The sequence below is a fragment of the Diplotaxodon limnothrissa genome, linkage group LG8 (genome assembly GCF_057381915.1).
Source record: "Diplotaxodon limnothrissa isolate DT_005_m linkage group LG8, D_limnothrissa_male_GT1.1, whole genome shotgun sequence".
In the NCBI taxonomy this organism is placed as follows: Eukaryota; Metazoa; Chordata; class Actinopteri; order Cichliformes; family Cichlidae; genus Diplotaxodon; species Diplotaxodon limnothrissa.
Window position 1 is genome coordinate 14617641 of NC_140603.1, and position 23807 is coordinate 14641447.

Genomic DNA, 23807 nt, shown 5'->3' on the forward strand with positions numbered 1-23807 from the left:
CTCGATGGGAAGATAAGGCAATTGAAGGGATTAAATCATCCCTGACTGATTTAGGGCTTCAGTTTGTGGATACCACTCTGAATGTAAGGGGTTCTTTAGCAAGGATGGTGGGTCAATACTTTTGAACTACATTCTCGTCATAGGGCACAAATAGCCAAGAAGATCCTCTCTGTCAGGAGGCAATGGACCCTCTGAGCGAGTCGTGCAGCAGCACTGGACCTTCCATTGGTCTGACAGGTTTTGGACAAGTCACCCTTTGAAGCCAAATCAGGAATGTCCCTGAGAGAGAACTCAATCAGTCAGTGAATACTGTTTTCTTTCAGCAGTTAGTACAGCCAAGAGACCTCCACGCAGTCTCTGTCAGCTGTACATGTTGGCATTGGAAGCCACGTGGCTCTGGAGTCACACTGTGGCCAACATTGTTTCACCCAGACATATTACTGAGGACACAGAACTTCAGGTATACTACCCTGTATACTTATGATCTGAGCAAGAAGAGAGGGCCAGTTTGACTTGTCCTTTCATTCTGGCTTAACATGAAATTTCCCACTTGTGGGACTAATAAAGGTATCTTATCTTATCTTATCTTATCTTATCTTATCTTATCTTATCTTATCTTATCTAACCGAGCTTCAAGTTCTTAGAAAAGCTCTTTGTGTGTTATAATGGGAAGAATAAAGGAAAAGCTCTGTTTAAACAGCAGGACTGTTGCCACAATAAAGCAGGTATATGAAGTGACAGGTGTGTCTATGCCCACATATTTTATTTTTCATTCTACCAGAGGTGTGGCCACATCATAGACACCGATATGTCTCTTTGGGGGAAAACTGTACTGCGACATCCTAGTTGTACCAAAATGCATCGTAATGCGTCCTCTGGGACCACGTTAGCATGATCCACTTTGTTTACTGCCACTGGCACTAGAGAAAGAATGAAGCAGAGTTAGGAACAGGTTAAGAAGGCAACTATGCTTCTGTGAATTTCCTGATGACTGCCAGTCATGGTGGTCACTTGGAGCGTTTCAATGGAAGAACTTTCTCAGAAGCCGGATGCAGTGTATTTACAGCATACATGTACTCGTAGCCTACATGCTCACAAAAACAGTAGAGTTTGTGTTCTTAAATTACTCCTAAAGGAACCAGCTTAGAATGTTTGCTGCCCTGAATCATGTTAACTTACACGTGACACACATTAGAGCTTTTTCTGCCAAATAGGACAAAGAAAATATAGGTCCCTAAAAAAAATGCTCTGCTATAACGTTTAAGCCCAAGTTAACACTGGAGTGCTTTAGAAAGACCTTTTTCATTTTCACTTTCTCACTTTCCACTGCAGGACTTGGACTATAAGGCCATCTCAGAAGTAATTCATAATCAGATTTGGTGAAACATACTTTTACATACACCAAAATCTGTGCCTCAAACGCATGAAATTCTATCTAACCCTGACATAGTTACAACATAACATGTCAAACTTACAATCTTTTCCCTGCATTGTTACTTACACACTTTCGAGTGGGCATTTTCTTTGTTCTATCACCATCATTATGATTTTCACTGTCATTAAGTTCCTTCCATCTTGTGTCTATAACATTTCATTTAGCACCAAAGCTTTGCACCCACTGAGCTACCTAAATAAGTTCCCAGCTTGTGTATTAATTCACTACTAGCACTTAATGTGAGCCTGAAAGAAAGTGACACCCAGTAGCGTGGGCTCCATTGTACCTCTGAAAGGCCGAAGCAGCACTCTGGGTATTGTCTTCTTTAAAGGGGAGTCTGGTTCCCTTGACTACCGCAGGATGCCTACCCATAGGCCCTGGGAGAGAGAGAAAAGGCAGGGCCAGAGACGGAGGGAAAAGAGAGCGGAAAGAAGTAAAAAAGGAGGCAAGCCACGTCCCGTCCTTAACTTTATTTGCTTTTTCAAGTTTGTGTTTTCAAAGCAGGCCAGATGGCTGCCACTGGGTTGGGTTGAAGGCCTACAGAGGTGAGGATGTTTCTGAATGTGTGGTTGTCTGTGTGCTGACTGGTTTTGTGAGGCAAACTGTTGAGACATCTCTGTGTATGACTCACACTGACCTACAACAGGCTGGTGACAGGCGTTTTTTTGTTTTTAGCATCTCTATCAGTCTAATGAACATAACAGAAATGCCGAAAGACCACTGGCCAAACAAGCTGGCGGTTTTTCCTGCAGGCAGCAGCATTACTCTGACATCTATTTATGCCTGTAAAATTTGTTGATGGAGTTTAGCTGGAAAGTGTGCTCATTAATTTGCAATTTTAAAAAGAAAAAGTACAATGGTTTTCTGTCACTTCAATCCAAATTAGTTAATAAGAAATGTAACCGTACCACTTTTGCAGTGTAGTGCATGTTTAATTTATTGGAATTTCTAATGTTATTACTTCGACAGTGACATCCTACTCCCTGTAAACTGAGGGCCATGCGCGTCACACTGCGGCCTCGTAGGTAAGCCCCAGTCTCGTTATAGCTCACAGTAGAAAAACAGGTCACATATTGCTTTTCTTCCTTTGGCTGCCTGAAATTGTCATTTTCATTTTGACAGCTAATTGTTTAGCTGGTTTTAGTGCATAACTGGATCTCCCCAGCATGTGATATCACCAGCAGTAGGCCAACCATTACTCAGTAACTTGTTTTAACATGATTTCTCCTGTGAGGCTTTTGAGCCGTTCAGCTCAAAGTTTGTGATGAGTGCACTGACAATTTTGATGAAATGCAACTGAGTGGAAAATAATTTGATCTGGATCTGAATCTGGAGCTTTATAGGCACTAGGAGAGCCCTCAAAGTTATTGTGTGGGCATTTGAGCCTGGCTATGCAGTATGTTTTCGGGTTAGGGTGAATACTTTTACTGGCCTGATGAAAGTGAGAGAGAGTGATGGCTCTCTAAGCCCCAATTAAATCTTCAAATACTTGTTTTTACACGCCAGAGTCCCCTCACTTGAAGTCATGGAACAATTTAGCTCTCCACATTCACTAAATGAATTTAGTGAAAGGCAAAGTCCGCCTGTGTGTGTTTTTTTAATTGCATCAAGGTTACTACTAAAACTAAATTTATAAAGTTTAAAGGACATTTAACTGGTTGGGCATGGTGAAAACTAATTTTAAAAAGTGATGTTTTATTTCCTGCAAGATGCATGGCCAATAAATAATAAAAATAAACAATCAAAGGAAATAATAACAACAAGATGGTGTTGATTTTACTGCAGCAAATGGTGTCTTGTCAGACAGGTTCTCTTTGGGGGCATTTTTAGAGATTAAAGGCAAAACTACACCCTCAACCATTTGAAAAGACGTGAATTATGATTTGATAACAAAATACACCTATATATAAAATTAATATTTTAGAGGTAGTTCAATACTATGCAAAAGTATTTAACTACCTCTCACTTCTTTATATATTGCTTTCAAGGAGCCAGACTTTACCATCAGATTTGATCCACCATCTGGAAAAAGTCTAATTATCAACAGCTTAATTTTTCAACAATGTAGTAAAAGTATATCTAGATAGAAAATCACAACGAAACTCATGAACTGGCCTGCCAAAGCCCAGAGTGGGATCATCTCAAGACAGAAAAAAAGAAAAGAAAAAGCCTGGATAACGATGAATGAAAACTACTTAATAAAATTACATGAAAGATGCCTAAGAGAGTTCAAACTGTGTGAAGAATAAATGTGTTCATACAAAATGACCATGCATTTGCCTGATATACTGTATTTCCATGTAAACTGCATCACCTATGTCCCATTATCCAAGCAATGTATAAAAATGAGGGATAGCTTCTGACTTTAACGCTGTATTGTATTCAATTACATTCTTTGGCTACGTCCACACGTACACGGGTATTTTTGAAAACGGAGATTTTCCGTTTTCGTTTTAAAAAAGAATCCCGTCCACACGTAAAGGCAGAAATGAAGGAAAACGCTGCTAGGAACATGCCAAAGCAGCAGGTGGCGCTATATTCCTAACCGTGTAGAAATGTTGGCCAATCAGAAGTCTAGAAGCCTCGGTGGGAAAAAGTAAACAAAGCTGGAGAGTAAATGTGTGTATATATGTAAGCATTTAAACACTGCAGAGAGTACAATTAACAGTATTGTAGAAATTCATTTCACCGAAACAATAACGTGGCGCACACTGTGACGTCAAAAAAGGCGCACATCTTTGACGCTGCGTTTTCTCCGTTTTTCTCGTCCACACGTAAATGCAAAAACGGAGTTTTAGAAAATATCCACCCTGGCCGGAGTTTTTAAAAATCTCCGTTTTCGTGTGGACGAAAGGTGCAAACACATAGAAAAATCTGCGTTTTCAAAAAATACCCGGGTACGTGTGGACATAGCCTTTGTCAGTTTAAAAACGCAGGCTATGGGGTAGCTGAAATAGTTAGCTTAAACTGTCTGCCAAAGGTAGACTTATCATCAAGCAACAACAACTGCTAACAAAAGTAACAGGTAAGTAGGCTTAACCTAAAAGAAGCGGGATATTAAAGTAATAAAAACGGCTTAAATAATTATCTAAAACGAGTAGCTAATAGGTAAAGCTAGCAATAATGTTAAAATTGTGTTAGCATATAGTTTAAAGTTAAAACTAGTGGAAGAGTTAGAGTCAAAGTAAACCCACTCACAGGTAGGACAAAGTCTACAATGGCTTCTACAGTGTGTCAACATAAAACACAACACTGAATAACATCCAGTTTCAAATAAGGATACATGAGCCTATTTTGCTGGGCTGTGGAGGTACATCACACCAAAAAAGGCTTGGTGACCACTGATTGTTCTGTAGAGTGTTTCTCTGTGTATTGTGCCCTCTAGTGGCTGCCTGGTGCTGTGTCTGTGCCTGTCTGTGGTCACCCTGCTGTTACAGAGCCTGTGGGTGCCACTGGAGATGACCAGAGATGATCCTGCAGGGAGCTCACCCGAGGATCTGGGTAACTCATACACACGAACACACAGTTTAGTTTACAAGTGGATTTAGTTTCCTATTAAAACTTTTCTGAAAATGCAAAAATGGTAATACATTAGCGCGCACCCACATTACCATAGTTTTGGGCAACAGTGATTATGAAAGAAGCTCTTTGTGTGCAGAGATTAAGATCTGACCTGACTGATTTGCCAGTGTTATATGAAGATTTGTACACAGTTCCCGGTGGGCCCTCCCAGGCGTCTGACAGTTGTGGGTTTGTGGCCAATCCCAAAATCATTTGTCTGGCTAAACTGTTTCTCTAAAGGAAGGCATTTAAGATGGTGTAGACAAGGTTGTTTGGGAAGGTTTCTTAATTCACTTCACTTGACTTATATGAAGTGTGGTAATGCCACACATAGGAATACATTTATACATAATATGCTTCTACAGTGAATAAAAATAGCTGTCTTGTGAGGATTAGTAACCAAATATATACACTTAACATAAGAAAGAGCCAGCTCTTTTGTGAAAGACTTGAACAATGTGCCTACCAGTGAATCGGTTTCAAAATGCAACCACAAAAGATGATACTTGTCTAAACATTCCGATGCTTTTCATCTCAAATTCTAGGAAAATTGTTTTTAGCAGACAGTATAACCCACTCCTGCATTTAAGCCACTGACACACACAATTGCTTTGTGCTCTGTGGGACCCACCAGAAGTTGTGTACAAAGAGCCACCCAGCAGTAGTTGTACTGGAAAAAATACCACATGGGAATATGGCCTGTATTTATATAGCGCTTTACTAGTCCCTAAGGACCCCAAAGCGCTTTACATATCCAGTCATCCACCCATTCACACACTGGTGATGGCAAGCTACATTGTAGCCACAGCCACCCTGGGGCGCACTGACAGAGGCGAGGCTGCCGGACACTGTTGCCACCGTGCCCTCTGACCACCACCAGTAGGCAACGGGTGAAGTGTCTTGCCCAAGGACACAACGACCGAGACTGTCTGAGCTGGGGCTCGAACCGGCAACCTTCCAATTACAAGGCGAACTCCCAACTCTTGAGCCACGATCGCCCCACGATAGCTGTACACAATTAATCCAGCTCCCATTTATCACCAAACATTCATCTCTGTGGAAAATCTGCAGTTTTGCAAAGTTATTTGATATATTAAATCTTAAAATGATGCCCGATTGCACTGATATCGTATTATGAAAATTCAGGATTTCTTATTTTTTGCACATTTGTCACACTTACAGTTTTCTGATCATCAAACACATTTAATATTAGACAAAGATGACCCGAGTAAATACAAAATGCAGTTTTTGAAGGATGATTTCATTCATTCATTTCCTACCTGCCCTTTGTGGAAAAAGTAATTGCCCCTCCTATTAAATTATGAAATAACGGTAATTAACCACATTGTTTTGGAAAGCTGAGTTCAGTTTCACTTTCCACACCGTGACCTGATTACTGCCAGACCTGCTGATTCAAGAAATCACTTAAACAGAACATGTCTGACAAAGTGAAGCAGGCTAAAAGAGCTTGAAAATCAACACATCATGGTACGATTTAAAGAACGAACAGAGAGGCAAAGACATTGACATCCAATAGGCTGCAAGAGCTTACAAAGGCTTTCTAAGGTTTTGGGACTCCTGTGAACGACAGCGAGAACCATTATCCAGAAATGGAGAAAACTTGGAATAGCGGCAAATCTTTCCAGGAATACCAACCAAAATGACTCCAACAGTGCACTGACAACTCATCCAGGAGGACACAAAAGGACCCAGAAAAACATCTGAAGAACAGCAGGCAGGGAGAAAAGTGATGATTCTAAGGGGGCTTGACTGACAGGGGGCCTATAAAAGCGTAGATGTTTGGTTCACAAAGTATTTATGAACGCGTTTGTTTTCTAGCATTAGTTTTGCTTTTTGGGGATTTTTTTTGGCAACAAGGAATAAAATCCAGTGAGCCCCTGACCCAGCGTTTGATCCCTTTGGCATCTCTGCTCCAATTTCCAAGTGTGAACTCTTAGATCCAACCTTCTGAACTGCTTATCTCGCAGAGGCTTATTTTTGATGCACATAATTGATTGAACCATCAATTCTGCGATCTACCAGGAAATCCTGAAAGACAACGTCTGGGGAGCAGTTTTTGCCTTTGAGCTCAGTGGCACTTGGGTTAAGCAGCAGGACAATGATCATATGCAAGTGCACCTCTGATTGGCTAATGGAGAGACCCAGTCAATTCTGTACTTCAACCCCAGTAAGATACGTTAGTATGATGACAACAGGCCTAAAAACCCTCCACTGTGGCTAAATTAAAACAATTCTGCACAAAAGAATGGGCCAAAATTCTTTTTCAGTGTAGTAAAAGAGTATTTGTCTGTTATCACAAAGGCTTGATTGTACTTCTTGCTGCCAAGGTTGACACAACCAATTATTAGGTTTAGCTGCCAGCTACTTTTTCACATACGGCAGGTCGGTTTGGATAACTTTTTTCTCATAATAAATGAAATCATCATTTAGAAACTGCATTTTGTATTTATTCCGGTTATCTTTGTCTATTATAAGAATTTGTTTAAGGATTTGTAACATGTAACTGTGACAAATATATGAAAAAAAAGAAAAAGAAAACACAAATGAGGAATGATTTGAATTTGATTTGAAACATTTTCTATTTTCTACGTCTGCGACTTCAAAGTAAAGGTTGCAGACATGTAAACATACAGAAACACATGATTTTACTAGCTGCACAATCTTTACAAGCTTTGAACTATTACAGTCATGCAGTTAGCTTGTAAGTTATTGCAGGGTCCCATGTCCTCTCTCATTGTCTCTGCACCCAAAGGAGCCCTGGCAGGCCAGTAATAACATGTTGACAATCAGCTGAGCAAACAAAGATGAAATGACATTATGATTTTCTCTGTGCATCACAAGTTAAAGCCAGTGTAGCACTCAATATTTGATGCTCAATGCCAGCAAAACTATTTTAAAATGCTCTTTGTGAATAGAATTTTTGTTTGGTCAAGACATCCTCAATATATTACGCTGTTTCACTCTGAACTCTTTAAGCATCATCATCAGTATTTATGGCAACATACAGTCGCTATTTTCACAGTTAGAGGGCTGTCTAACTGAGGTTCTGACAATGAAAAATGCTGCTTTAGGTCACCCAGTTACTATATACTCAGTCCACATGCCCAAACTCAAGAAGTAGAGGGTTCTTGTTTAACTTGTCATAATAGTCAGTGTTAAAAATATCACTGTAACCTACCTCCTTTGGTCAACTAGCAAGATGTATGTATGGTGACGTAGGGCAACTGACCTCTTTTTTCATGTATGTGTACAGTTGTGGTGAGAAGTCTACAACTGTCAGAAGGACTATTATAAATTTACACAAATCTTTTAATAGGTTTACGGTTCTACAGTGTCTTTTAACTTCACTGGACCAAGGCCTATTAACTTCTCATTAGCGATCATGGTGGACTACAACTGGTAGTGTTTCTTTGCAAGCATAAAAAGGATTTATTCACCAGCCCTCACTGGATTGACTCAGAACATTGGGAAAGTCCAAAGAAACTTGGTGAAGAGCTTGGTGAAGAGCTAAGAAACAGAATTGTAGATTTATACAAGTTGGAGCCATTTCTAAACAACTGCGGATTCCAAGGTCATAATTCAGACAGTTATACGTAAGCACAAGTTATTCAGATGTGTCACCACTTTGCAAAGGTCTGGAGGAAGACTCAAACTGTCACCCTTAGATGAGAGGAAATCGGTTAAGATAGTTAGGAAAACCCCATGAACCAGGAAGGTTCAAGTCTGCCATGAATGGGAAACTGCTGGAACACCAGCGTCACCGTCAACACTGAAATGAATCTTACTGAGAAGGTGCAGACCAAAAAATCAACACCATTGACCTCGACTGAAGTTTGCGTCTGCCTACGGGGACAAGCCTCCTGTAGAAAAGTTTGATGGTCAAACAAGTCAAAAAATTGAGCTAGTGGTCACAATGACATGAGGTATGTTTGAAGGTATAAAGGTGAGGTTTTCAAATTTAAGAACACTACAGCAACTGTCCAGCATGATGGTGGTAGCGCGGTGCTTCGGGGCTGTTTTGCTGCCAGTGGTACTGGTGCATTGCACGAAGTGGATGGAGCAGTTAAAAAAAGAGGACTACTTCCAGATTCTTCAACTACACCTCACATCAACAGTTAGAAGATTGGAGCACATAGAAACACAAGTGGGTGTTCCAACAGGACAATGATGCCAGACACACAACAAAACTGGTTCTGGAACGGCTAAAGAAGGATAACATTAAGCTGCTGGAATGGTGTTTCCAAAGCGCCGAATTCACCCCTGTTAAAAATTTGTGGACAACACTTAAAAGCTGGATCCATTTCAGGAAACCAAACAATTCAAATCAACTATACTAATTCTGCCTTGCAGAGTGAACTAATTATGCCATAAATATCTGCTCGAGGTGGAACTTGCTATGGGAAATTTAACCAACTATTAGTGGGGTTGTATGTGGGTCTTTATGTATACTTTGACCCTTTGACGATCAAAGAAAATTCAACATTTAAGTCAGTAACAGTTTGTGCTACTCAATCATATCTACCCTTGAAAAAGAAAAGTTCAAAGAAATCATTAAAAGTCCAAAATTCATGCCCATGAGGTGGGGATGTAAACTCCTAACCATGACTGTATATCACCTCAGAGACTTTTCTTTTTGCTTGATTATTATTATTATTGTTGTTTATTTAAATTTTTGATTTATTAGATAGCGATAGTGAAGAAAGACAGGACAGCAGAGTAAGAGAGTTTGAAAACATGCAGCAAAGGGTTGTGGGCGGGACTCAAACCCAGTCTGCTTCAAGTCCAACCAGCAAACTGGAACGCTAAAGAGCCTTTTCTAAAGCACGTGAGGTCAGTATTTTGAACTAGCGTGACCTCTAATAAAGAATGTGCAAGCATTCGCTAAATAGACTGGTCTCCCTCCTGGTTCATCATTCATTGTTGCTCAGTCAGGAAACCTTAAAGTCACATTTTAACCCACTGAGTTTGCTATTTCTTGGGGTTTATGGGACAAGGTTTGAGCAAATAAGTTTAGTCAAATAAAATGCAATAGTGCTCTTTGTAGTGAAAGAGTGTGTTTTTATGAATACCTTTATTTAATAGACTAATAATATTCATTTTAGACTTAATAATACCACTTCTAGATTACAACATGTGACATACTCTATGCGTATACTTTAAATTACAGGTCAGCGTGGGCTTAGCTTTCGTAACCTGGCTCTTCGCTTGGAGGCTTTGAATACTCAGGTACAGAGGCTGAGCAGAGAGAAAGATGGCTCCAAGCTGATCAGAAATGATCTCACTTTGCTGCTGCAAAGGTATTGATTTGTGGAGCTCAGTATTTTTAAATATAGATATGACTTATAGTGCATTTTTGTGGTCACACATGGGTTTCTGCTTTTTCCCAGCTTCAGACAGGACCAGCAAGGTTTGGCTCATTTAGTAGAAAGAGAGCTGAAAAGAGTATCGCAGAGGCTTGATCAGCTCAGCCGTCACCCCCAACACCACCATCAGGCTGAAGCTCCAACACCACTTGTTAGCCGTAGATCACACACAGGTGAAGTCCAGGCTTTTATCACTTCCAATATTTCTTAAATGACTTAACATGGTTTACATTGTGTTTACAATGATCAACCTCGATTCTCTTAAACTAAAACGATGATACAGGAATAGACTTACCATATGTGCTCACTTTTTTCTTGACTTCAAGAGACAGTTTTGTATTTCATTGTTCAGTTTGGATTTGTTATTTCCTGTGGGTGGAAATTGTAAACTTGTACGCAATGGTTTGGGCACCCATGAGCAAATAATATTTGCTTTAGTGGTAATTATTGAAGTAAAAATAAAGGGAATACAACCCCTACAATAACAAACAGACATTAAAAATAAATCTTTCTTCAAATGTAAACACATCAAAAATTGTGATTAGGAATTTTCTGCTCACTACAGCTTCAAAGCTACAATGAGCAAATTTGCTGACTCTAAACCTTGTTCTGACCAAAAGTCGCTCTAAGCAGCTAAAAAACAATTCCAGCTTGCAGTTTCTGTAGGAATTAAAATGAGGGAGTTGTGGTAGTCAAGATGAGATCTGGGAAAAAACTTCTGGAAGAAACTCTATCTGCTGAACCAAAAGACAAAGTAAACCCTGTCATATTCAGTCATATGCATAGGGGCTGTGAGAAGGTTTAGCTGGCGTGGACACCTAACTATGTGAATGTCATAACTTCAGAATGAGACAACGTATGAGTTTCAAATTTATACCATAGGGGTATCTACTAAAAATCTTGGATGAGTTCGAATCTCAGTGACCTTGACCTCAAGGTCAGAAGAAGTTTTCTGAAAATCTTGTGAATATTTTAAATTTCATTCAAATATTCACAGCACAGATGTGTCTACTAGGAGGCTGAGGGGTTGTGCTGGCAGTTGTCAGTGTTTTTGAATCGTCCTAGTGTCAAATCATACGTGTCAAGAATTAGAAGTCAGTTGTACAAGTCTGAAGTTACTCACACATTTTATTTTTTATTTTATTTTTGTAGAGCAGATAATGCTTTTTGTTTCAGACACATCTCCTCATTAGCCAATCATCACCTACACACTTCAAAAGCTGTCTGCCAATTTAGGAGGTCAGTAATTTGATCCCCAGCTCCCGCATCTGTACATCAGAGTATCCTTGGGTAAGGTACTAAACTCCAAGCACCCTGTAATGGATCCATCGGGTTTGCATATGTCCATGAGTGCTAAAAACCTATCTATGGATGCAGCTCATAGAGTTCTTTGCATGCTAGTTGAGAGTAAAAAAGTGGGTAACACTTTACAATGCAGCCCACAACTAAGGGGGTAATTCCGCTGTAATTAAATGGCTTTATAATGTATTTTATTTGGAATTGCAATTATATTTGCCTAAAACTACTTAAAGGCAGTTTCACTAGAAGGAGGTAAAAAGTCAGGTTTTTACAGGAAACAAAGAAATAATGATACTGTCAGTAACCTTAAGTATTACGTTATTCATTGGTAACATAGCGGAAAAATAAACAATATTTCTCCTTCTTTCAACATAAGTATTCGGTAAATATAGAGTGGCTTAACTTTGCCTCCCTTTGATTATTTGTAGATAAATATATTTACACTGTAATTTCAATTAAACACATTGAAATCCTATTTAATTACAGGAAAATTGTGCCCTTAGTTATGGGCTGTATTATAAAGTGTTACTGTCAATTGACTATGCACTAAACAGGGAAAGGAAAGAACACTTACGATGGCCAAATCGAACAATTTTAGAATTCAAAAAAATTCAAGTTACTACTGGGTTTTTTCAAATCAGTGACTGAATAGAAACAAACACAGACGGTGGCTCGTGTGTCCTCTTTTGAAAGAACTTCTCTTATCTGCTGCACTAACAGCTTCTACATGTAGCCTCATCATAAAAGTCCTCGTGTGAACAACGTAAAGCAATGTCTGGATATAAAAGACTTCTTTGAGGGACAAATAAATGCTAAATTGTGCCATTTGGCCAAAAAAGCCATAGGAATTTGATAAAATAACACCTTGCAAATCTCAAAGGAGTGCGAGCTCAAGCTTTTCGAATGACTCCCACTGTTCTCTGACTTCAACATTATTGAAAATCTGCAGGGGAATTTTAAACATATACAAGACCACCTAAAACTATTTCAGGAGTTATAGTTATCCGCAGGACATTGCAGACAAAATAAAGACAGACTTTTAGCTTGATACAAAACAGATGACTTAATGGGATGCCGAAACTTTTGCACAACCCGAAGTTATAGTTACTTAACTTCAATTTTAAATTTGCAAAAAGTGAATTGCCATTTTTTATATTACCATTTTTTCCATTCAGAATTTGTAAATTGTCAGTATACAACTGTATATCCTGTATATATAAAGATTCTTTGCAACTGAAATATGTAAAATCAAAGGTGTATTTTTTCAAGTTCAAATTATTAAAAATATATTCAGTATAATATTTTCAGTATAACAATCAAGTATATTAAATTTGATCAGATTCCATTAAATTTAACAATTTACCTATGAAACAAAATGACATGGAAAATTTACATATAATCAAATTATTAGTTAGTTCAAGTTTTCCAAAACCAAATTTGAGGAGATTAAATTTGGCTGACTGGGTCTCACTGAGAGGTCGGGCATATAAATCTTTCCTAGTTTAACTTAATTTTAGAGTTCCCTTCATTAGAAGCACTCCATTGTTCAAGATCCAATAAGAATTATACTTTTTTAAATTAAACTGTGCTTTGGCTATACTAAATAATAAAAAAAATCCCAATAATTGGCTGGTTACTTACCTCTCTGTGGGTGCCTGTATTGGTACAGTGATCCTCTGAGCCAAATGTATGGTTCACAGCCTTAGAAAAGGTTAACCACACAGTGAAATTAACAAGCTGTGATAATAGAAGGTGTGAATGGTGGGTCTACAGGTCAGTGTGTGTGCAGGTGGTTATGGGGGATGAAGTCCTTGAATAGAAGTTTAACAAGTCCCACATAGCCAGCACCAATCCACTGGGCATGGGGAGGGAAAAAAGTTTACATTACGACCCTCCTGTGAGGTGTCAGGTGAGAGTTGGGTTATGCACGCACGCCAGTTAGCACGCGAAGGATTGTATGGGTATGTGAGTGCCGGGGATGGGTAAGTATGATTCAAAAAGTGGAATTCATATAGTTTAGGCCACACAGACACCATCACATGGATATGCTTGTAGACACACTTCTGTGGACATGCATGTCCACATGTGCCACCCGCATATTCAGAGGCACACACTTCCCACCAATACCAGCCTATTCGCCCCTCACCCTCTCCCTCCTACATTACCTCACACTCATAAAATATGTCTGAATTACCCAGGAGTCCTTTCACCAACTTGTCTGCCCATACTCCTGTTTTTGCAGAAGGTTTTTTCTTTCTTTCTGCTGTGCTCGTATAGCATAACACTGTTTTTAGGTGCTCATGCTTCAGCTCAGCCTACAAGTTTTCTTCTCTCTTTCCCTTTTTACTAGGTTGTTTTACACAGTTAAGGACTGTGTACTTTGGCAAGGCCAGCATGGTAAATGGGAATGTTTGGTAGGAGGCAGGTGTGTCAGGTGTGCGTGAGTGCATTCATTCCAGTTGATTGACATGGGCTAGAGATGGTGGGGGGTTTACGGGAAAGGGTCTCTGAGAACACTAGTCTAATACCTCATACAGGCATTGCAGCACTATACATTGTGCTGATGGCTGCTACTCACTGTGCACATTTCAGTCAAGAGGTTGTATATCAAAGTTATTGTCCGCTGTTCTTCATTAGCCGAGTTGAGGTGACTCAACAGTATACGTTTTGTTACTGATGCAGGAATTAAAGAATAATGGTGCATTCAAAAGTGCCATAAAAAGGAAAAAAAAGTTTGACGGTTAATATGTTACCCCACAGGGTCCAACGAGAAGTGTCAAGTGCCAGTGGATCCTGCATATCCAGTATGTGCAGAGAAGGTGGAGGTGAGAAAGTGGAAATGTTTTGGAGTGCAAATTTAATTGGTGTATTGGAATGCTTATGCCTATATTAAAATGCTTTAAAAAAAATAAATATATATATATATTTTTACTATGAAGACATCCTAGCAAACATTTCAACCTTGAATGACCTTTGTCAATATCTATTTCTGGTCAAGAGACAAGACTTCCATTTCTAATCCTACTTAGCTAATAGATTTGTTGTTGTATCAGCTCCATCCATGGCTTTATGACGCAATATCTGTAACTGGCCAATATGTTAAATTCATTATGTAACTCAAGTGTTGTGCATTTTCTTAAAAACCCGATAATACTAGTCCTTGTAAATGGAAAAGACGCTCTGTGGCTGTCCATACACAATCAAGTTCTAAGCAAATTAGTTGTTGCTGACAAATGCATTTAGTTCCTTCATTGTAATCACCTGATCTATACTTTTCTCTCTCTTCTCTCTTTGTGAGAGTGTGTGACTAAAGCTCTATTCTACTGTATGTGGAAGCAATGTCAAAAATTTGTTCATCTAAATGTGGAGTCTTCTTTACACACTAAGGTTAATTGTGGAGTTCCACAGGGTTCTGTACTGGGACCAATTCTATTTACATTATAAATGCTTCCCTTAGAAGGTACACCATATATTTTTATTGTTATACAGATGACACCAGCTCTTTCTACCCATGAAGCAAAATGACACACAGCAATTAGTTTATCTGCAGGAATGTCTTAAAAACATAAAGACCTCTAACTTCCTGTTTCTAAATTAAGATAAAAGTAAGGTTATTGTACTCTGTTCTAAAAATCTTAGAAACAGTATCTAAAAAGGTACCTACTCACTCTCTACCTAAAGACGCTCTCTCTTTCATTTTTAATATAGCATATAGTTAGGGCTAGGTCAGGTGACCCTGAATCCTCCCTTAGTTACACTGCAATAGGCCTAGTCTGCTGGGGGCTTCCCATGATGCACTGAGCCTTTATTCTTCACTCCTCTGTTTTCACTATTTGTGCTTATGCACCATTTTGCATTTAATCATTAGTTTTATTAATCTCCAGCTCTTTTTCAGTGTGTCTTATCGTTCTCCCCTCACCCCCAACCAATCATGGGAGATGCCCTGCCTTAGCATGAATCTGGATCTGCCAGAAGTTTCTTCTTGTTAAACTGAAGTTTTTTCTTCCCACTGTTGCGAAGTACCTGCTCATAGGGAGCCACTGTTGGGGTTTTCCCCCTATTATTATAGAGTCTTTACCTTATGATATGCTGCTGTTGCGATTTGGTGCTATATAAATAAAAGTGAAATGAGTTCAGTTGTATTGAAATGAATGGCAGTGAAATGAATGTGTCATTTATGGTTCAGTTTTTGCAGTGTACAAAGACCAATTTTGATCAGGTAAAAAACATGTTTAATAACATAACAAGTTTCTCTGTGGCAGTTCCTGCAGGCTCAGTGGCAATCAGACCCCTGTTATGCTTTTTATGGAGTGGATGGTACCACTTGCTCCGTACTGACTTACCTCAGCCAGACAGAGGACTTTTGTCCCCCTCGAGATGGAAGAAACCACTCTAGTCTGCCATGGCATCAGAAACCTCAAGCTCACACAAAGAAGGTAGCTTCTTGAAGCGCCTGTGTATGTCGATGTGGAATGATGACATTTTCACTGCTTTCATGTTATAATCATTTGCAGGCTGAGATACGTAAATCTCTACTCCCACTGTATGAAGCGATCAGCAACAACAGCAGCCCAGCAATGAAGTTTATCCGCTCCAGAGTGGAAAAAATGTCTGAACGGTGGATACAGGCTGGTCTGAGGATGAAAGAGAGCAGCAATAACACAGTCTCCACACAGATGAGGGTATATGTATAAGTGATTAAAGTTTATTGAGGTATTTCATTTTATATAGTCGATAATCAATGAAATAATAATTTGGGACTTTATATACTTTAGGTGCTGCTTTATCCTGGTGCCCTATCTGGAAGTGTTGGCCAGCGTTTTGAAGCAATGGTGGAAAGAGGTGGTCCTTTAGGAGAACTGGTTCAGTGGGCAGACCTCAGCGCTTGCCTAACAATCCTTGGCCACAACCTGATCTTCAGCACCTCACAGCACCAACTTCACAGGTTACTACTACTAATTTTATTTATTTTGACATAATTTCATTAGTTAATTGGACTGAATAGGATTTATACTCTGGCATCACTGATATATGATGTAATTACAGACCTTAAAGCCAGTTTATACATGTTTTACACAACCTTGTGTTTGTCAGTCCAGCTAATCTGTGATTACTTTACACTGTAGTGATGAAAAGAGGGAAACAATATTATTGTTGTCCTTTCTAGAACCTGACTTGTGTTTGTTGTGATTAATTCAGCTTGATAGGTGCTGCTCCAGGCAGAGGCAGCTGTCCGATCCAAAGGCCCCTCACCTTTGACCTCATTTATACCGACTATCATGGCCTCGCTCACCTCCAAGGAGCCATGGGACTGGCTTTCAAGCATTACCAGTACATAAACAATTTTCTGGATCATATAGGAAGTACATTTCAAGTCCTTTCTTATGAAGACTTTTGATGTAGTCATAAATGATTTAGAAACTACCATTATTGTCATTAATAAAAAATGATATTGTCATTAATAAAAAAACCACCAGTAATAATAAAAAATTACTTCTGTTTTCCATAAAGTTGAACTTATATGACACGTTTATACAGCTTGCTTTAGTGGATTATTGTTTCAGTGTGAAGTAGGAAAACTGTGAGATCCTTTAGTCAAAGCAATTAAACATTTACATGTTGTTTTGTCCAGTTTTTATTGGCCCTGATATTTGCCCGACACATTCAGGGCTTTGTGAGATTTTAAATATAAGTATGTCACATGATGATTGCAGCTTTATGCGCCAAAACATGTAGTAATAAGTATATCAATGAATGACAAAAACAACAATCTTTCTAGGTGTCGCTTCAGAATCTTGGACTCATTTGGCACTGAACCAGCCTTTAACTTTGCGAGCTACGCACGTAGCCATGGATATAAAACGCTGTGGGGCAGCTGGGATCTCCAACCTCCACAGTACATGACCATGTTCCGTAAGTTATTTTGTACGCATGTTGATTTGTACCTATGTCTTTCCTACGCATGGATACAATTATCTTAAAATGCACTCTAAATATATGTCTCCAATGCAACCCTCTAAGTGTCCTTACAATGAGAGGATTAACAGCTAAGGTTAAATAAACTTCGTGCCCAGACGGAGCTTTCATTCCAACACCTCTCCTTGTCATCTTTCCCACCCTGCCGGGAGATGGAGAAAAGCTGGAAGCCCTGGGCCGAGAGCCACTCTTCATCCCTCAGCTTGGAACACTGTTTATTTGTCCTGCTAAAGGAGGAGGGGGGTGTTAGTTGAGGATGTGAGAAGGACCAAAAGACAGAAAGAAAACAAAACAGAAGAAGGACACGGTAGGACGAAAGAAAAGAATGAAGTTTGAGAATGTTTAAGCATTTATGCTTCTGTTTTGCAAAAGTCCAGAGGAAGACAGTTGACTGAAGGATTACAGGAAACAAGAACTGTAAACAGGCAGAAGAAACCAAAGGTCGCTTCATTCACTCCCAGCTTTTCTCCAAACCCCCACAAGCTGCATGACCATAGCAGTGTTTCATTGCATATCACTACTATATCTGATAGGTGTGTGTGAAGCGGTGAACCCAGACAGACGCTGGAGACAAGTGGAGCTGAAAAGGAGCCAGCAGGAAATTCTGTGCTGGGTGAATGAGGGGAGATTTGGCAAAGGTCTTTTAAACAAGTATCTTGAGACAAGAGGACAGCACACACACACACACACACACACACGCAAAGGTTACAAATCGATGTTTGAACACACACCTTTGCTGGCACATTCCTTTTAAAGTAAATACTCATCTCTCACACCTACCTCAGTGTGTCAGAGGGCAGCAGGGTGGCAGCTGCCTATCCAAACACCTAACCCTCTTATATATGTGGAGTTCTCATTTCCTTCAGCGGATGATTTATGCTGCACAGCATGTTTTTCCTCTTGCAGAATTTTAATATAAACTGTTATTCAACTATAGTCCTAATAAGCGTCCTCGGCAATAGTAGCCTTCACATTTCTCTCAATCAGCTTATTCTTTATGTCATCTTCAAAGCAGATAGGTTCATAAGTGTTCACCGTCTTTGATCCAGTTTAGTTAAAATAATCACCAAGTTAGGGAGAAGTTTCTGCTCAAGTCTGTCAGCATTTCTACCAAAAACTTACTGGACTGACTTGCTGCTTTACCTTTTTCTCTCTGAACGTAGCTGAAGTTCAAACCCTTGAGTAATTATTTTTAGATCTCCTTTAAGTCCTCTTTGCTCTGTTCTCTCCAGCTCACACTCCTGATAATTCCTTCCTGGGCTTTGTGAGTGAAGGAACCGTTAGGAAGGGAAGCGAGCTCGAGCCAGTGAGCTACAAGAAAGACAGGATAGCGGTGGTCTATGGAAAACAGGACTACATGTGGCAGGTATGAGGACCAAAAAAAGTGCATACCAGAAAACAAACATTCACAACAAATTATGCCAAGAAGTCCTCTACTTGATGGCTATGAGAGGTTAAATGCACTGCAACCTTAGGAAAACACCAACTATTAAAAAACACACAACACAGCTGAGCTTGAATAAAACACAATGGCAGTAGAAAAAAAAAAACACGTTGACATTTCCTTAAGTTGCAATGCGTTTGAAACCTCGTGGCCACCATATCGACTAGATCTTAGTTTGTACGTCACCCAAAACTCAAAAATACTTGTTAATAGACAGACCTGTAGAACTACTTATTTAAGGATTCATGTTTTGGTGTGAACTGCACTGGAGATATTGGGTATAAAAATGTCTGCCTTCTCTCGAGTACGATAGTTCTAGATGGTACTGCTAATAACTGCGTTACTAAGGGCACTAGCCACTTGAATTGTTGAAAAGTTAAAAGATAAGTAAATCTGAAGCTCCATGGCAATTGTTGTGAAGCTTTTGCCTTTATACCAAACTATGCCTGCCAGCCAAAGAAAACATGCAACTAGCAAACCTTATAGATGAGACACGGAGAATTAATGTCAAGTGTCTCATCAGTGGTAGATAGCTAGGAGGGGGGCAGAGGGCATCTTCCAGTCTACATGTTACCAAATATTGTTGAGCAAACTTTGGAAACACTGAACCCCTGATTTCTCTCGATGCAACTATTAGGTTGAGCTCACTTTAAAGAGCAGAAGTAATTCCAAGTACTGGTAAATGGGTGAATATGGCTTATGTGGTGTGATTTCATTCAATTAGAGCAGAACAGTTAAATACCATACTATATAAATACCACTCCATTTATTTGCATGCTTGCCAGGTTGGTGGGTTCACTTTGGTAGAACGGAAATGGTTCTGTTGCTCACAGAAAGTTTGTGGCTTTATTTGAGAAACTTGATCGTTATTTCTGTTTTTAAAAGGCATTTTTTGGAACTTTTTTGGAGAACCACAAGACTGGCAATGTTTATTCCGTTATGCTGATGTGAAGGCAAACATTTCTACAGCCGGTATCACCAAAATTGGGAAGCTTACACCAGATGGATAAATAGCGCCACAGGACAGAAGAAAATATTTATATCATGTATATTTTGGTTTTGAACACGCTTGAATTTCATGTACTCAGTGATCCATCTGTTTTTTTTTTATTGTTGTTGTTTTTCTGTGTGTAATCTCCAGGGTAAATATGAGTATGTGAAAGTGATCAGTGAAGAACTGGAGACTCACGCCACAGTCTATCAGCCTCCTGGACACACATTGCATCTGCCCAGCTTCATCAGAAACCACGGACTGCTGACTCAGGAACACTTTCAACAACTTCTCCGTAAAGCTAAGGTCTAATTAAAGCCGATCACAGTGTAGAAAGAGAATTATTTTGGATAACCTGCAATATTATAAATCTTCCCTTTCAGTTGTTTGTAGGTCTTGGCTTCCCCTATGAAGGTCCAGCACCTATTGAGGCAATAGGAATGGGATGTGTCTTTATTCAGCCTAGATTTGACCCTCCACACTCATCAGCCAGCAATGACTTCTACAAGGGCAAGCCCACCACAAGACAGGCAAGCAACTCTTAAATCATGGGGATAAAACGTGAAAATAAATATTTTATATTATCTAAATTGTTATTTCATTGTTGAATCCCAAATACTGGCAATATTTTATCAAAGATATAATAACAGTTTATAATTTTCAATCGCAGATCTCCTCCCAGCACCCTTATGCTGAGGAATTCATTGGTAAACCCTACGTATGGACTGTGGATGTGACCAACAAGAGTGACATACGCGAGGCCGTCAAAGCGATTCTAAGAAGTGAGGTAGTTTTGACTAAATATACTAAATCACAGTTAAACTGTATGCTCAGTACAAACATGCACACATATTATTTCCCCAAATTCCATTTAAGGTAGCGTGTTTATGTCTGATCTTGCAGGTGAAGTCCTTCACTCCTCAGGAGTTCACTTGTGTGGGAATGCTGAAGCGGGTCCTTGGTTACATCACTCACCAGGTACAAAGATGTAAAAAAGCGATGGAGTATTATTATTAGGTGGTACCCCAGCAAATTTCAGTCATAAATCAGATTTATGAAGTATGTTCTGAAATGTGTGGAAATCTCAAAAAAGAGTGCATGCCTTTGTAAACCTATCAGTTGACGCCTCGGTGCCTTTGTTGGAATTTTTGTGGTCAGAATTTTACACAATAATTTGGGGCTTTTAATTATTTTTTTAACTGTTCTTTCCAGAGTGGAATGATTGTACAGCATACATCGTTAATGACTTTACAAATGAAAAATTGGGTGCACAAGTTGGTAATTATTTTGGATTTTCTCTAATCCTCACAGGTTTTAAATTAGACTTACAGTCTCAGGTGTATACAGACACTCACTTCAATCTTTTAATAAGTTTAAGGTTCTACAGGGTCTTTTAACTTGACCAGGCCAAATCCTATTAACATCTCATTAGTGATCATGATAGCCTACAACTCTTTCTCTTTGCTGGCACAAAAAGGATTTGTTTGACAGTGCTCACTGGATTGACCTCAGAACATTGGGAAAGTCCAAGGAACTCAGTGAAGAGCTAAGAAGGAGAACTGTGGATTTACACTAGCTGGAGCCATTTCTAAACAACTGCAGATTCCAAGATCATAATTCAGACAGTTGCACGTAAGCACAAGTTATTCAGATGTGTCACTTCTTTGCAAAGGTCCTCAAAAGGGAATATGGGTTCAGGAACAACGCAGGAAGCATGAAGGCTCAAGCCTGCCCTGAACTTGAAACTCCTGGAACACCAACGTCACTGTAAAGCGATTTTTTACATCACAATGCTCCAAAATTGATGTATTCAAGCTTGACTAAAAATTTGCAGCTGCCCACGTGGACAAGCCAGATGTCATCTGGAGAAATGTTTTATGATCATATGAGACAAAGATTAAGCTATTTAGCCACAGTGACAAGAGGTATGTTTGGAGGAGTAAATCTCAGCCTTTCAAACCTAACAACACTGTATCAGCATAGTGGTGGTATCATCATGGAGGTCTACCTCCAAATTCTTAAACTTTACTATTGGGTCCTATTGGATATTCCAATAGAGCAATACCATAACATTCATGCCCATGATGAGTGCATGGAAACTTCTGATCACAACTGCAGTTCATATGAGTAAAGTATTGACAGAAAAAGATTTCTCCAGTTGGGGATCTATCAAACAGAATATTATCAAAGATGTGTGTATATGTGTATCTATATAATAGATAAATCCAGATTTTAAGTTAAAGTCAGGATTGTTTCCCAGGCCTTTGTTCCCTTATGAGCGTTAGATAGAGGAGCGATTTTTCAGTTCTTGCTTGGTTCAAACTCTAATCGTTGTCAGTTTTTTCCTTCTCTTTGTTATCATCAAGAACTTCTGCAGTAAATCTGTCCCTACTTGGCCACCAAAAAGTGCTCTGAGGGTTCACCTCGCTCCACTGGGTCAGTCCTGTGTGAGTGTGTGCCGGCGGTCCTCCCTCATGTGTGAGCCGGCTCTGTTTCACCACCTCAACACCCCTGCTGCGTTTACCAGGTGAGAAATTAGCAAACACTGACACATGCACATCTGGAAAAAGACCGAGGACAAAACATGAATAAAATCATGTTTGAGATCTCTTGGTGGTAATAAGATCCGAATGTTAATGCTGTGTAACCTTTTCAGCAGATAAAAATCAGTAATCACCGCCGTTTTTCTTGTACAACATCCAGGATTCCCCATAAAACTGAACAAGATCACAAAGACACCATTAAACAAATACAATGCAATATAGTAGAATGTTCTATAGTATCAACATGTACACTACTGTATATGCAAATAAATTAATTACCTTTTTTTAATTTGCAGGCTTGGATTAAGTTGCGCCAGCGTGCTGCCGGAACTCAACCACTTGTTTCCTTCTTACAGTCCTTGGGGTCGTCAGTGTGGCCTCCAGCAGGAGCCCCTGCTTTTCAGTTGTGCTGGCTCTGATCCGTCCTATCGCAGACTGTGTCCCTGCAAATCTCACCTAACTGGATAGGTTGCAATCTGTCTTGACTGCCTCTAAGTAACACTGAAAGAACTCAGGAAAAGCACCAAAGAGCCATCTGCAATGCATGCTGTACAGGTAAAGATTCCCAACAAAAGGGAGACAGCTCTCCCGCCAAAGCCATTGAAAGCCTTGCAGTCATGTTTGTGTACGTGTACACATTCAAATAACATACAATTCTGAGGAAGTAACCATGACTGAATGTCCTTTCCTTAAAGTACTTGACAAGCTGAAGAACTGTAAATCCAAGGCCTGATTTCCCTTGGCGTCAAGTGTTACTGTAGCTTAAGAAAAAAAAGCCTTTGAATGCCGGCAATATGCACCTCAGGGAAAATGTGTTTACATGTGTTTAAATCAAGTGGAAACTGGCACCGGCGAGTACAAAAGCAGACCAGTTTACATCAGTTCTTCGCCTACTCTAGTCATACACAGTGCAGTAGGCTTCAGTGTTATGCAAAATAAGTATCTAATTATTCATTCGCTTACAGTAATGTATCACAGTGGCCAGTGCTGCATGGGATTGCTGCTCATGTTGCTCCTTCATGCTTTGCTGGCTGCAGATATTAGCCTGGGGCCTTAAAGGAGAGAGGGTGACAGCCTAAGTGATGAGGCTCATTATCGGAGTGAATCATGGATAACCTCTGAATCCATTTGGGAGGTCACAGCCGTATGACCATTATTATACTGTCATCTAAAC

General features: G+C 39.6%; 1 protein-coding gene across 1 annotated transcript; it reads left to right on the forward strand.

The window, feature by feature from the left end:
* Positions 1 to 2434: 2434 nt before the first annotated feature.
* Positions 2435 to 23101, forward strand: LOC146626537 (alpha-1,6-mannosylglycoprotein 6-beta-N-acetylglucosaminyltransferase B-like). The gene is made up of 17 exons (XM_085360658.1): positions 2435 to 2460; positions 4821 to 4936; positions 10185 to 10314; positions 10405 to 10553; positions 14440 to 14504; positions 15942 to 16115; positions 16194 to 16361; positions 16455 to 16624; positions 16879 to 17010; positions 17459 to 17592; positions 18888 to 19021; positions 20241 to 20396; positions 20474 to 20620; positions 20761 to 20877; positions 20994 to 21068; positions 22457 to 22617; positions 22930 to 23101. Exons 1-17 carry the CDS (start codon positions 2435 to 2437, stop codon positions 23099 to 23101), a joined length of 2226 nt encoding a protein of 741 aa, XP_085216784.1.
* The last annotated feature ends 706 nt before the right edge of the window (positions 23102 to 23807 follow it).

Bases quoted from the DNA above. Each gene is read 5' to 3' on its own strand.
- LOC146626537 (XM_085360658.1), top strand. From the start codon at position 2,435: ATGCGCGTCACACTGCGGCCTCGTAG. The intron at 20,397-20,473 runs GTCTAATTAAAG...CTTCCCTTTCAG, and splicing joins AACTTCTCCGTAAAGCTAAG to TTGTTTGTAGGTCTTGGCTT. The intron at 21,069-22,456 runs GTACAAAGATGT...GTTATCATCAAG, and splicing joins TTGGTTACATCACTCACCAG to AACTTCTGCAGTAAATCTGT.